Source organism: Oryctolagus cuniculus, chromosome 6 (assembly GCF_051225735.1).
Source record: "Oryctolagus cuniculus isolate XC-2025 breed Fujian yellow rabbit chromosome 6, ASM5122573v1, whole genome shotgun sequence".
NCBI classification, from domain to species: Eukaryota; Metazoa; Chordata; class Mammalia; order Lagomorpha; family Leporidae; genus Oryctolagus; species Oryctolagus cuniculus.
In genome coordinates this window covers 129,079,217-129,094,252 of record NC_142872.1, presented here as the reverse complement: position 1 = coordinate 129,094,252, position 15,036 = coordinate 129,079,217, and the positions used below count along the sequence as shown (strand labels likewise).

At 39.6% G+C, this 15,036-nt stretch overlaps 1 protein-coding gene across 2 annotated transcripts in view; it reads right to left on the bottom strand.

Moving 5' to 3' along the window:
- FZD6 (frizzled class receptor 6) overlaps window positions 1–15,036 on the bottom strand; it is a 36,452-nt gene that overhangs the window by 21,166 nt on the left and 250 nt on the right. Inside the window, exon 2 of one of the 2 annotated variants that reach the window (XM_017341467.4) lies at window positions 13,640–13,949. In XM_017341467.4, the coding sequence (XP_017196956.2) occupies window positions 13,640–13,816 (177 nt within the window). In that variant the 5' untranslated portion in view covers window positions 13,817–13,949. Of the gene's footprint in view, window positions 1–13,639; window positions 13,975–15,036 lie in introns of both variants that reach the window. The other variant, XM_002710725.6, reaches the window with a different exon arrangement.

Here is a 15,036-nt window from a genome sequence, read left to right as displayed (position 1 = left end):
GAAAGCACCCCGGTGCGTGAGCTAGGACAGATGGCTGATGCAGAAAGCCCTCCAGGGCATGGGGAAGGGGCCTGCTGCCAGTGTCTGATGAGTCTCTTGGGACAGCTGGGAAAAAATAGCCATAGTTTCACAAAAAGCAAAGCAAGGAAGGAAAAATATAACTATTACATTAACTGTGGTGGGGGTCTGAAGAAATAAATGTAATCAAAATATACTATTGGACTCAGCAGTGAACAACATTTAGTATTCCTAATTGAACTACTGATTTATTAGGAGGTTATAAGGAGAAATGAAAGTGGTGGAGTAAGAAAAACAAACCATCATCTACCACAATAGGAAAAAATAAACAGACACTATCTGAAGCTCTAAACTGATGAGGCAATAAATTAAAAAGTAAGCATATCAGCTAGAAGATGGCCTATCTACCAGAAGAGCACCTGCAAGAGTTCAAAGCCACTGTCTCTGCGAAGCAGGACTTCAATGCGGGCAGAGAAAGGTAGGCAAGGATTGTTGCTTTCCTGTTAAAAGCCATTAAGTATTAAGGGCTTTTTTCCCAAGCTTTATTCCAGTATAATTGATTGTACTAAGCGGAGTATGCATAAAGTGTACAATTTGGTAAGCCTGAAGTTATTACCTTTATCAAGGTAGTAAAAGTTTCTTCTAGCCCCTTCGTAATCCCTCCTTCCCATCCATCCTCCTTCATATCCCCTCATTTACCTCCCTCCCTTGGAAACCATGATATACTTCCTGTCACTACAGAGTATTTTCCACAATTTTATATAAGTGGAATCAGATAGTAGCCTGCCTACCTTCCTGTCTCCCTCTTTTCCTCCCTCCTTTCCTCCCTCCTTCCCTCCCTCCCTCCCTCCTTTCCTTCCTTCCTTCCTTCCTTCCTTCCTTCCTTCCTTCTTTTACTCAGCTTCTTATTTTCTAGAAGATAAAAAGAAGGAATGAAGATGTCTACTTTGAGTAGTATGGTCAACTAAATATCTTATAACATTAAAACATTCAGATTTTGGATATACTACAATAAATACACTTTAAAATACATTGTAACGCATGGTATGCACCTAATTAAGATCACCTTAAAATTTATAAAGGAAATAGCAACAAAATTCTAAGGAGAAATAGACAATTCCGTGATCATAAAGAAAAATTTCCATGTGTCATTCCTAGTAAATGAAAGATTAAACAAAAAAATAAGTAAGTATGAGATTTGATTATGGTACTACAGTCAAGTCTGACTTAAAAGACACACAGAACCTATAGCCAATAGCAACAAGATATCAGTTTTGGACAATGCTAGCCAAGTGGCAGGTTCACCCTGTCCTGATGGAGCCGACAAGGCTCTCTTATTTGAGGCCTGACCCCTTGCCACCTAACAAGAACCTGCTGGAGAACAAACAGCACAGACTTTCCTGTTTCTTCCAGGCTAAGGGGGAGTACTGCCTAGACTGTGTGAGCAGCCTCTTCTGGGACTCAGGTGAGAGAAGGGGAGGCACAGGCAACTGGTAGCACTGACTGTTTACTGTTCCTAAGAAGCCTAGTCCCTCAATTTTTGGAGTGTCTGGTAATCAGACCTTTTGGTGGAAAGAAATAAAACATACGGTGTCTAGTTCTTCTAACTAAGTCATTTTGCAATAGCCATTATATAGCCAATGGTCAGCACTTAAGAACTAATTACTCCGAAAAAAGAAAGGCAAAATGAAAGTAACACACATACTTTGGCTACACTAAAACACTTTTCTTACAGAGCAACCATGGCAAGTCATTTTTCTTGCTATTTCTACTAGAGTGCCAACACTGGTTAACCTAGTAATGCTGATGTCACACACTGTGGAGAGGATGAACTGGATGTTGAAAACTCAAATACCTTCAGAGACGAGACAGGTAAATTCAAAGGGTTATGACAACAGAAGCAGCTGCTACTCAACTCTAAAATACTGTTATTTGGAAATGTGGACACAAAGTTATCAAACATATCAATTTTTCACAAGAAAACATGACCTGGATTTTTATCTTCAAATTTTAGACTTTGGCAGTTTAATTTACACATTTGAAAAACTGCAAGACAAATAAACCATTAACTTTGGGTCAGCTGGAACACCAACTTCCAAGCTTTGTTGCAGATGGACAGACTCGATGAATTTTATATTTGAAAGAGACCTGAGAGGAACTTTGTGCATGTGTGCATGCACACCATGTTGCCAAGAGACATTTTATTTAAGTACAAGACTACAAAGAAGACCTATGTAGTAAATAAATACAGGTCCAACTGCTGTGGCTGAAAAGGAAGGCCGCCCTGCTGAGATACTGCTCAATGCTCCCCTTCACTCTCAGTGACCTCAAAGTACCTCCAGAGAAGTTGGTTTAAAAACCACTGATCCAGGTCAAACCTTGAGATTCCAACAGAAAACTGAAGTCAATTGCTTATTAAAATTATCGTTGAAATTCCAAAATACACCTTGGATTAAAATCTTGGGTTTTCTTATTCCTGACTGAATGTTACCATACCAATGCAATAGCTACTGATAATAAATTAGAGCTTCGGTTTACTGAGCACTTACCATAAGCAAGGCACTGTGCTTGATCATGTACCATTTACCTAGACAACAACTCTGAGACATGGATGCCCTTCTCTGCGCCCTGCAGATGAAGTAACTGAGGTTGTGAGATGGTAAGTTACTTGTACAGTCAGAAAACCAATAACAGAGAATTAGGCTATGAACCGGGGGCCATGCACTCGAGATGTAACCTTTACACAGTGCTGCATTCGGTGCTCCCTGCAAACTACTCTTTCCCAAAGCACCAAGATGGGCAAACATGCCAACAAGGACGAGGGAAGAACAGATGTCAAAGGAAGACTGGGAATCTTTCACATGAGGAAAAAAAAAAAAAAACACCTGTGTTTGGAAACAATAAATGTTCACAAGACACATATCAAAGACTATGAAAGACTATAATACCTTAAGCTATGTTTATCCCTTTCTTGGTAATGCATAAACCTCCTGAAGCAGGTAATTTTAGAACAAATTATTTTAGAAGAAATAATCACACTTTAAATAATGGGTTGTCAGTCTATTAATGACATCAATTGGTTGAAAAACGGGATGAACAAGTTTCATTCATCTTTTGAGGTAAAGATTTTGATAGGAATCTCTTATGCTTTGCCACAAGATGCCCTGGGTTGGGGCTGGCACTATTGTGTAGTGGTTAAAGCCATCGCCTGCAGTGCTGGCATCCCATATGGGCACCAGTTCGAGTCCTGGCTGCTCTACTTCCAAACCAGTTCTCTGCTATGGCCTGGGAAAGCAGTACAAGATGGCACAAGTCCTTGGGCCCCTGGACCCGCATGGGAGACCCAAATAAAGCTCCTTGCTCCTGGCTCCTGGCTTCAGATTAGCCCAGCCCTGGATGCTGCAGCCACTTGGAACATGAACCAGCAGATGGAAGACCTCTCTTTCTCTGCCTCTGCTTCTCTGTATCTCTGCCTTTCAAATAAATAAATAAATCTTAAAAAGAAAAGAAAAGAAAAGAAAAGAAATGTCCTGGGTACCATTTTCCAAAACCAAACCTTAAGATGGGAGGCTCATTGTGATATTTCTTAAGTTCTGAATTTTATACTCTAAATTCTACCATATTATTAACTAGTGTTGAGCACAGCAGGTGCTATGTCAACCTGTGAACTGAGCAAATATTCAAACTTTCTTGCCTCTTCTGTTCCCTTTTTTCCCCTTATAGTCACACCTTCTTCAACTCTCAATAACCCTGCAACTTTACAATCTCATTGCAGATTTCTCTCAAATTTAATTCTCAAAGAAACTCATCTAATAACTAACCTCAATATAAAGAATATATAATGCTTTTGAAATCCTACTACTCAATAACAACTAACCGTCTCATTAATTATAGTTTTAACACTCAGAAATAATTAGGTAGGTATCTTTAAGGAAATGGTCAGTCCCTGGTAGAAATCCCTAGAAACAGCAGCTGGTATCAGTATCACAGATAAGGAAAAAAGAGAGCAACTGAGTGAGCTAGTCTAATTCCATTCTGAAAAAATGCCTTGAGCCAAATGGTAAGATAAACGGATAATGAGAACCAAAATATTGTACATGGAGTGCTTTATATAATCCTTTGCTGGAAATACTGTCAGCATTTTAGTTCTAACTAAATTTAAACTACTATTTAATTTTAATAGTTTAATTCCAACCATTAATTTGCCTACCTGGATCACCTTTGGCAGCTGATTTCTGTGTCTCTGAGTCTTAGAATATTCATCAGTGAAATGAGAGTAATCAACTATGTATTGGATGATCTCTAAGTGTACTTATGGCTTAAAAGTTTATGAAGAGAGTAAAAAAGACCTGAATAGCAGAGATGGAGATAAACAACAAAATAATTCTAAGTACTACAAGGATATCCACTCCTTGACAGATAACTCAGTTTTGCATTAAGCTCATGGAGTGAATATGTACTGTTTTTGTCTACCCAGCAGTCTATTTTTGGGAATCCTAAAGTAGGTGAGATTCTACAGAAGCTAAGGTGAAATGTAGAAACTCAACCTGTCAACTGAAACATAGGCTTGGCCATTTGGATACTCCAGGTATTGTGATTCTTGGGGACAGGGTTGTGCAACAGAATAAATGAGTCAGCTGCAGTCCCAAAACAAGTATCCCGTGGCAATGCTTCAGGAAGTGTTCAATGACATCGGCACTGCGACATGTGACAAACTGATCCTATGGCATGATCTGAGCCATGCACTGGTTCTCTAGGTTCATCTATAGTGTGGACCTGGTTCTCCAGCCACTTCATCAATTCTATGTGCTATTAATATCTGTCCATTTCCTGCTTAAATTAACCAAAGTTAGTTTCTGTTATTTATCACCAGGAAGACTGGTTAGTATAGAAATTACACAGAGAATGCACTACAAATGACCTCAGAAAAATGGAAGGAATTCTAGAATGAGGATTCTTGCCTCACTGTGGCCAAAAGCAGTGGATATTCTGTTGGTATCAGAAATGGAAACCTGGAAACCCAATGCATATTGCAGCAGAAAAATGAACTGAGTTATCCTTGTAATCACTTATATTCTAAGTACCTCTTAAAATGATGTGCCCAATGAAGACAAGGTTTTGGAGAGATTCAATGAGTGGCTGATGCCAGAGAACCAGAAAACAGTATGAAGAGCATGAGTCACTCAAAGATTGTAGCATGGGGTGAGGGCTTCTAATGGCACTGGTTGATCTAAAAAAACACCAACTGGTATCCCTGAATTCTTGACTCAAAGTATGATGCAAAACACAAGAATGAAAAGAATGTGAGGCTTAAGAAGTTGAAAATTAAATGCACAGTTCAATCCTACAGGTTGCGAAAGTCTATCAGTTATATTCGCTTTCTTTCTTCGTAAGACATCTAGTGATACTCTGATTAGGAAGCAGTATGGGGACACATAACACGATTTAGAGTGCTCACACAGTGCTCTGAACTTGTAGTCCTGTAGGCAAACCTCATCCAAACCATTTACTTTGTAAGAATAGCTACATTCCCAAACCTCACCACTCTTCAAAGTCCCAACCAAAAAGCTAGAGGTTCAGCCCACCATGTCCTGGGATGGTCAAGTCAAAATCACATTTGGAAAAAAGGCCTATAAATTAGTTGTCAGACACTGTTGACTTATATTGGTTTCTGAAGGTTCTAGATTAAGAAGGAAAGAACATTATTTTAGATAGGACTAAGACATAATGATATGAGTTTACTTCTCAGAGATTCTTCAGTAGTGCGCTAGCTTCAGACGCTGGGCTTTTGGAAGTTAGATGATAAACAAGCCCTTGATAGTGGTTCAGTAAGACTACAAGCTCAACCCACTGTAATTTCCAAGTCCACATGTATATACTTTAATAGCTCTATTTGGTAAAAACACAATTACCATACTGATTTCCTAGATAAGTCAATCATGATAGGAGTAGCCAAGTAAAAAACCATTAGAGGGAGTCTGGCATGTTGTTCAGCAGGTTAAGCTATTGCCTGCGATGTTAATTCTACATGAGCATTGGTTCGAGTCCCAATTGTTCCACTCCTGATTCAGCTCTCTACTAATGTGCCTGGGAAAGCAGCAGAATATAGCCCAAGCACTTGGGCTCTAGCCACCTGTCTGGGGAAACCTAGATGAAGTTCTAGGCCCCTGGCTTTGGTCTGGCCCAGCCCTGGCTGTTATGGCCACTTGGGGAGTGAACCAGTGAATGGAAAATGAGCTCTCCTTCCCTCTCTCTCTAACTCTGACTTTCAAATAAGAAGATAAATCTTTAAAAAAACAAACAAACAAACAAAAAAACTAGAGGTCCCCTCCCTACCATGAGAGAAAAATCACCTATTCATGCCAGGTGTGCCCAACAACATTCCATCTTCAAATGAAAATCTTAAAGACAAGCAAAAGTGGCATGAGCACACTGCTCACATTCTCAGAACTAACTTCTGCCATATTTCTGTGTTATCCTTAAAACATACCTGTGAGGCCGGTGCCGCGGCTCACTAGGATAATCCTCCGCCTGTGGCGCCGGCACACCGGGTTCTAGTCCCGGTCGGGGCGCCGGATTCTGTCCCGGGTGCCCCTCTTCCAGGCCAGCTCTCTGCTGTGGCCAGGGAGTGCAGTGGAGGATGGCCCAAGTGCTTGGGCCCTGCACCCCATGGGAGACCAGGAGAAGTACCTGGCTCCTGCCATCGGATCAGCGCGGTGCGCCGGCCGCAGCGCGCCGGCCGCGCCGGCCATTGGAGGGTGAACCAACGGCAAAGGAAGGCCTTTCTCTCTGTCTCTCTCTCACTGTCCACTCTGCCTGTCAAAAAATAAAAAAAAAATAAAATAAAAAAAAAAAAAACATACCTGTGGCTTTATGGAGAGTTCCTTCTGACCAAATGACTGATGAGGAAACAATTTTAGCCTGGTTTATACAAGCTGGCCCTAGGCAACAGCAAACTGCTACAGGATTCTAATTGCACTCAGAGCTGGCCCTGGTGGGCAGAACTGAATCACCATGTATTGTCTACATTTCAGTAGAAAGATGGTCTGAGGTAGGAAGTTACATTGATTGATAGGCTACAGCTATTAGTATAACTAGATAAAGATTTATAAGGAACAAACTAGAGAACTGGTGATTAAGTCTGAAAAAGTAGTGAGACAGTAGAATTCTCCAAATTAGGAGCACAATTGTAAAGTATTTTTGTTGACGTGAATGTAAACCAAAGGCCTCAATACAGAGGAAGCTTTTAAACACATAGACTAAACAATCCTCTCTGTGGATGTCAATCAGCCTTTTCTCCCGTATTTGCTTATTATGCTCAGGAACAAAAGGGCTGCGGTGGCAGGAAGGAGTGCCCAGATCTGAAAGCACAGATTTCTCCCTGAAGCTCATCTGCCCACTGCTGAGTAGCTGCCAGAAGCAGAGCAGCCACCAACCTTAAGCTCTCAATGTGGTGCCACCAGAGGGTTCATCCAACTTTTTTAGTGTCAAAAAGTGCCCTGGACCCCTTCCATCCAATATTTGCCCTCGTTGACATTCCTTGCTTACAAAGCTGCCAGATCGTTCTGAGTCAGGGTCTTAGCTGTAGCTTGTTTCCTTGGGAGTCTGAGCTTTTTGAAATCTTGCCTACCTGTTGATTCTGTGAGCCACCTGCTACTCTCTTAATCAATTATTTTACAGGAACCACATCTTAGATGGAAAATACACAGAAAAAGAAGAAAATAATTCAAACCACAAAGGAAGGAGGATCACTTTTCAGAGTTAAAATAACTAAAGATCTATAAAATGTAAACAAAAGAAATAGAGAGAGATAATACTGAAATAGGTCTAAAAGTGTTTCTTTGGAAATGAGTAGCCAAGGGCAAAAAGTAATCTAAGAAAATAAGCCTTTGCTAAAACCTAGAGCTAAATGCACAATGACAAAAACAGGTTGCTCCTCCATCAGCATATGAATTACATGAGGGCACAGTGGTTTGTGTGGTTCATTATAGTATTCCTAGGGCCTGACTAGTGCTTCAATATTTATTTACTGAGGCATCCAAATATTTGTTGAACAAACACTAGCTGGTCTCAATGAGATGTATCAGGGAAAGGACCAATTAGCTCCCCATGATAAAATGATTTGATTCTTCCCTTCACAGCCTGAAAGAACTGCGTCCGTCTGTGGTCAGGCTCTCTTAAGGGCACAACTAATAATCTCCTAGATTGTGGAACACAGGTTTGGAATAGGAACCTGTTCCTACTAGCAGAGCCTCCCAGGAGAAATATTATCCTTTCTGTACATACACACATCACACACCTACCCTGATTTTGAAGACCCAGAGAAAGCACAGTACTTTCCCTACTACAGCAACAGTTTCATCAGTGAAGGTAAGCTTGTTGTTTCTACATTTAAAACACAAAAGTGTTATTTATTCAATTGACTTGAAACACTTCTCAATATCTATGTCATTTTACATGACTGCTAACCTACTTTCAGAATAGCTAAAGCTATTTTCAGAGTCTTCCCTGAGAAACAAAGAAGTTAATTACACCAAACATATTCTTTCCTCGCCTATGCGTTTTCAAGGGCAGAGAATAAGGAAGAAAGATGACAGCAGGAAAAGGTCCATTAGACTCTTCTAAAAGCAGAAAAATGAAAATGTTTAAAACCACTGCACCATCTAGAAACAGATTTTTTTCCTTAAAAGTTTGCGTATCCATTTCTTCTCCATCCTTTATTTTTAATTGTATAGAGACATTTTAATAGTACACATTAACAGGTGGAGAGGAAAGTGTTTTTTGGCTCACTTCCCTTTAGACTATTTAAAAGTGGAATGACCCCATGCTGTTCCAAACACAATACATGGCTTTGCTTTTGCCTAGACCTCAATGAAGGCAATTCAAAAAGAAAAATACAATATTCCTGTTTCCATTTTCCCTAGATCAGTCTCAGCCCTTTCTGGATGAAATCAGTCTCTCATGGGACATCAACCTCACAATCTGAGAAACAATGCTCTAGATACGAAACAAAAGGAAAACCGGCAACCATTTGTTTTTCCACTTGGGAGAGTTAGACTGTACAACATCCTTTTCATTTCAAAGCCAAGTTACTATTCAGAACTGTAAATTAACTCTGCATAATACAAGTGATTTCAGGTTCAGATAATAAAGAAAAAATTTAGGTTCCTTATTTCAAGCAGTCTCTGAAACAAAACTGAAGAACTAGGATATCCCAGACAGATACTTTCAGGTTGTGATAAATTTGACTTAAAAATTTTATGTGGAAAGTAAACAACATATAAATCAGGGAACAATGATAAACATTCACACTGATATTTATTTATCACGATATAGTATCCTTAAAACACTTTCAAGGAGCTTAAACCAAAGTTCAGCAAGCTAAATGGTCCATTGCCTGTTTTTGTAAATAATATTGAAACACAGCCCCACTCATTTGTTTAGATACTGCCTGTGAGTGCTTTTGTGCCACAATTGCTGAGTTGAACAGAGACTATATGATCTGCAAAATCAGAAATATTTGGCCCTTTACAGGAAAAGTCTGTAACGCTTGCTCTAAAGCAGTGGGTCTTGAACTTTAACATTCCTAAGAAACACTAGGACAGCCTCTTAAAACAGTTTCCTGAACTCTCCCTTCAGATGATGACTGGGTAGGTTGGGGTGGGGTACATCAACTCAACTTTCTAACAAGCTAATGAGCTGCTGGCCTATGAACTGAACTTCGAGAGCCACTGCTCTAAACCACTTCATATAATCACAATGACCATAAGTGTCTAAATTCTATAATAGGTTAGCTGATAAAAAACAAAACTGAGGAACAAAAGAGGAATGAGATAGATCTTTTGACTTACTTGGAATTCTTGGTGGCAAAGAAGATACAATTGGTTGCCCTAATCATCAAATAATTCTTCAGCACCTCTGCCCAACACTAACTCCCAGTAAATGTTGGATATTAAACAGGGACCAATAGGAATCAAAGGCAATTGGGTTAAAGGTGAAAACCCAAGCTGCTCCTTTGAGAATCTATAAAACACATTTTTAGTAAAAGCCAAGGTATTTGCAGCTATAATTTAGGAGTTCCCTGGACTACAGTCATAAACTGAAGTACTGAAGTATAATATTTGAAAGATTTGTGACACATATAGTTTATAATCCAACAGTTCAAACAAATGATGAATTTTTACATTCATCATTTTATTTCATATAAACAAACAGAGATGGTTAAAAATTAAATTAAATTATTGAAATTCTAACAAGTATGTGTACAGCTCATAGAGAAAATAGAGAATGTGAACTAATTTGTTTAATTAAAGCTAGGATGAAGCAGAACAAAAAAGGATGACATGAAAACCACATAAAAATATCAGAATAGTTTTAACTTGGACACTGCAATAGAGGTAGAAGGCAAAGATTTAGGGGGAAATTTTTCTTTGCTGATTTAGAGGAAGAGGTAAAACCACCTTTCTCTTTATTCAGTGTCCATCGAGAATCTACCATGCCCAGAGGTATTGTGCTCATGTAAGCCATCAGGGATAAAGATAAATAAACACCATTCCTGCCTTCAACAAGTTCATAATCTAGTGAGAGCGAATGTAAATAACTGCAATACTGTATGAGGTCAGTTGTATATGTTAAGTCCTATGAAAGCTCAGAGAGTAAGTTGATTAAATACGCTTGGAAGAAAGGTGAAAGAGGCCTTCACTAAAAACAACTGCTTTAACTGAGACCTGAAGGAACTGAGCAGGTGAGTAAGAGTAGGTAGAGAGTCCACAAGAGATTACAATATCTCCAATGGTCCATGGGGGGAGGGAGTGATACACACTTGAGTTTAAAAATAGGCCAATTTGGTGAACAGAGTACACAATGTGGGAAGGGACAAGATGGGAGGCTGGACAGGGTCTCATATGAAGAGTCTTGGGCACCATCTTAAAACCAGGCCTGTATTTCTTCAGCTTTAGGGAAATGATGAAGATTTTCAATTCCAAAATTAAATGTACAGATTTGCATTTTAAAAAAATCACTTTGGCACCCATAGAGGAAAGAGACAGAAGGCTAGGGATTTTATTTTTGATCTAACAAAACTTCGTACTCAAGACACTGAAGAGAAGGAGAGAGATAGAGCTAAATAGAGGTTTAAAAAAAGTCACTCAATTTTTATCTAAATGAAGTTCATAAAAATGAAGCAAAGATCGGAATTGAAACATTATATTCTGGATCTTAGGAAATGCTGTCCTACTTATCCAATAAAGTCAAAGGTGTTAAAGAACAGTTAAAGATGACATATGGTCCAGAATGAAATGACTGTCAGTTCATAGTGTTCAAATCTTGGACAAATCGTAACTTCCCTGGGGTTCAGTTTCTTCACCTATATAATAAAGGGTTCAAAGTTCTTAACCTGAACCCCATACAGATGTATACTTCTAAATAATTGGTTTCCACTATACCACCCATTTTACTTATTTAAATTAAAAAAATCCTCTTATTTTGAAAAAGAGTTAATGGCACAAAAGAAGAAGGATTGTGTGATCTTTGGCGTCACTTAAAAACTTTCAAATTATAAGATCTTGGTCATTCAATACAGGAACTAAAAGAGAATGCTGCTGGCTGAAGACAACTACAAATGGGCAAAAGGAAAAGCGCAATACCACAGACCAAAAATAAAAATTATTTGTAGTGATGAAAAGTCAGAGTCAAGTTGATATCATTCATATTTTACCTTTCCATTCCCCCTTCTATCCCTTTCTCCTTCTGTAAGATTAGGTTGATACTGGTATTAAATGACTGTTTGATGGCCTGTTTCTTTTGTATCCTTAAACACACTGCAGTATGATTTACAGGGGGGAAAAAAAACCCTCATTAGTAAAGGCAATGAGGAAATTTAGGTGTACGGCTGTAACACCCTAAATACACCCAATCGTGTCTGACTTTGGAGGCTACATAGGGTAGGGCTTCATTAGAAGTTGGATGGCAGAAAGTTTAGTTTGTGAGAAATATTATATAATAAAGAATTTGGCAACGTTGACAATCAAATAAAGAAGGGAAGAACAAAAAGCCTTCTTGATAATTAGCCCAGACACACAACCACTTGGGAAAGAAGCTTGGTAAGTTAAAAAAAAAAAAAAAAAAAAACAAACTTTTTAATTAAGTCTGAAAGAATTGGTTTTAAAAAGACATGTGCAGGTCAAAAAGTAGTTGTTACCATCTTATAATTATAGGTATTCAATAGCAATGATGCCTCTCTCCCCTGTCCTTATCATGGCACTCTAAGATAAGGAACTTCAGTCTAAATGGTAAGAGTTTTTAAGATCATTGTAGGCATTCAAACCAAAATGCAAACTAAAATGTAGCTACTGTTAGGGAGGAAACCAGTTTAGCAAAAAAATTTTTAACACAGTTCAAAATTAGTTATAAAACATATTGGCATCAGAAAAAAATGTGAATGAATGATGTAATTATCACTTGACAGTATTCCTACTACATACTTTATTTTAGTCAAAATAAAACCATCAAAAGGCTTCTGATTAGTCAGTGAAAGTCTCAATGTATCATCTGTTCAGCGTTCAAAAGGATATCTTGCACTGGTTTGAAAAACCACTGAAAATTGTAATAATATTATTTGTAATATCCTTTTAAATTACAGCCACTTAGTATTTAAAAAGCTTTCCTATTCTAGATATGAGTCTACAATGAGGTAGTCAGCCAACTATTCAAACGAACAACAATGGAAGACCTTCAAAGCTGCAAAAGCAGATCTAGGCAGTTTTAAAAATAGAATCTATATTAAATACATAGGGGTTTCATCTCTTAACAATAGGAGGGGGAAAATGGCTCTTAACCATTCTCAGAAAGTTTTTCTAGAGAAAAACTACAAAAACAACCCATTTGTCTTCTTTCCTTCATGAGACTTATCAGCCTAACAGATCTGTATGGGAGAGCAGGTTCCTGTCTCTACAGGTAGCTCTTTCTTCCCACACCTCCCTAGCAATTTACATCTCTCTAAAGCAGAAGCAAGTAACTGAGGCACCTAAGGCAATCTTTAGTGACACTGTTCTTGCCTGACTTGTGGTTTCTTTTAATAACTATCTTATGAAGAATATTTAAGTGCTATGTTCAGAAAACAGTCACTTTTTAGTAAAACACTATCTGCAGTCCCAAAGCCTCCCAATAATTGGCTTCAGGAAAACTATGCCAAATGAACAAAATTGTTCTTTACAAAAATATGTAAATTGCTTCACTTTTACTCCAAGCAATCTAGATTATACCTGTATGTTCTGTGAATTAAAAAAAAAAAAAAAAAACTGCATTTCTAGAGGAACTACCATACTTCATTCAGAAAAGCAAAATATTCGCCAGGTATAAGGTATTTAGGTATTATTCATAATCATCTTTCATTATTAAAACAAACCCTATCTTAAGCAAATTCACTAAAGACATACCCAAATGACACAAAATACAAAGTAACAGGGAGCTTTAATTTTCAAAAAAACTGCTCAAAATATGACTTGTCCAAAATGTGAAGGAATCTCCTGCTGTGTTTAAAAATAAAGGTATATTTCTAGTTTATTCCAGAACAGAGCATCAACTATTTTTCACTGAGGGCATGAAGAATGTAACCACTCACCTCCATTTCCACAGCAGCAATACCTTGGTCATAATGACCCATCAGATTAGGGAAAAATGTCATGTTGTAGGCCATTTTCATACATCTGGGAACAGTAATTGGTTCACAGGTGAAGAGACTGTGCCCCCTTATAAGGGGTAGAAACATACTTGTCAACAGAAATGCAAACATGTCCATTGTCTTCAAATTCCTGATATTACCACATGTCTTAGGTTAACTGCTCTCTTCATCCTCAGAGGATTCCCATCCAAAGGCAAAATGTTCAAAGTCCTCATCTCATTATTTTACCATTTTGAAGGAAGCTGTTTTCCTGAAAATGAGTTCTGGGTCAATTACTGTAAAAACAACCAAGAGGGTGTATCAGCAATATTTGTCATAAACGCCAATGCGGATATCACAGTGCAGATTTTCATTCCTGGGAAATGAACTGCGGAAAACGATGGAAAATTCCATCGTAGCAAGATACTCTGCACCTGCCCTAGCCAAGTGTGTGTTTGTGTCTTAGTTTTCAACAAAAAAAGCGAATGATTATTAGCTGACGGTGTCATTTGCTGATACACCTCATCTGTAGGGACTGATGGCAGTTTGTGCCCCATGGAACTCAGGCTCCAAGGTGCGCACAGCATGAATGATTTGGAGAAAAAAGGTAATGGTGGTGGTTAGGACTAAGTTAACAGGAATTAATAGAATCGTAAAATATAAGGGTTCTTGTGGGAATCTTATTATGCACAAGAAATCTGAGGTCCTGGGGAATTCTTCAAATCTAAAGAGTTCTTAAACTTTTTAAAGATTCTAAAGAGCCAGGTTTTGTGACAGTCTTCAGGAAATATACTTTTCCTGTTTTTCAAAAGGTCACCTAGAAGGGGACTTCTAGGAGTGAGTAAGTGGTATGGTTTTCATGGGCCGGCGTGGGGGAAGGGGCAGTGGTGCCCACCAAAGAGGAACGTGAGCCCATCTGTCCTGGGAGGGCCACCTAAGTCCTTGGGGAAAGAAGGGTGCGGGCCCCGAATGACGAATAAGCTCCCCCTCTCTCCACCCAGCGCACCGGTGCCCCCTTCCAGCGCCCCACTCCTGGGCACCTGCTCCAGGCCTGGAGCCGGGCAGCCGCGGCGTCCCGGCCTGCAGCGCGCCACGGGGACCCGGCGTCGCCTTTCAGGAGCTGCCCCCACTTCTCTGGAGACCTGGGCTGCTGCCGGCCGTCCCGCCGGCGCCTTCCCCGCACCTGCAGCTCCAAGCGCCAGGCCCGCCCGCCCCATCCCGGATGCCACTGCCAGGCACCCTCGGGTTCTGGGCCGCCCACCCTACCCCGGACGCGGCCCCAGCCCGCCCTGCACCCTTCGAGGCCCACCCCGCTCCCCTCAGGACCCGCCCGGCCGTCCGCCCAGTCGGGGCCGGAG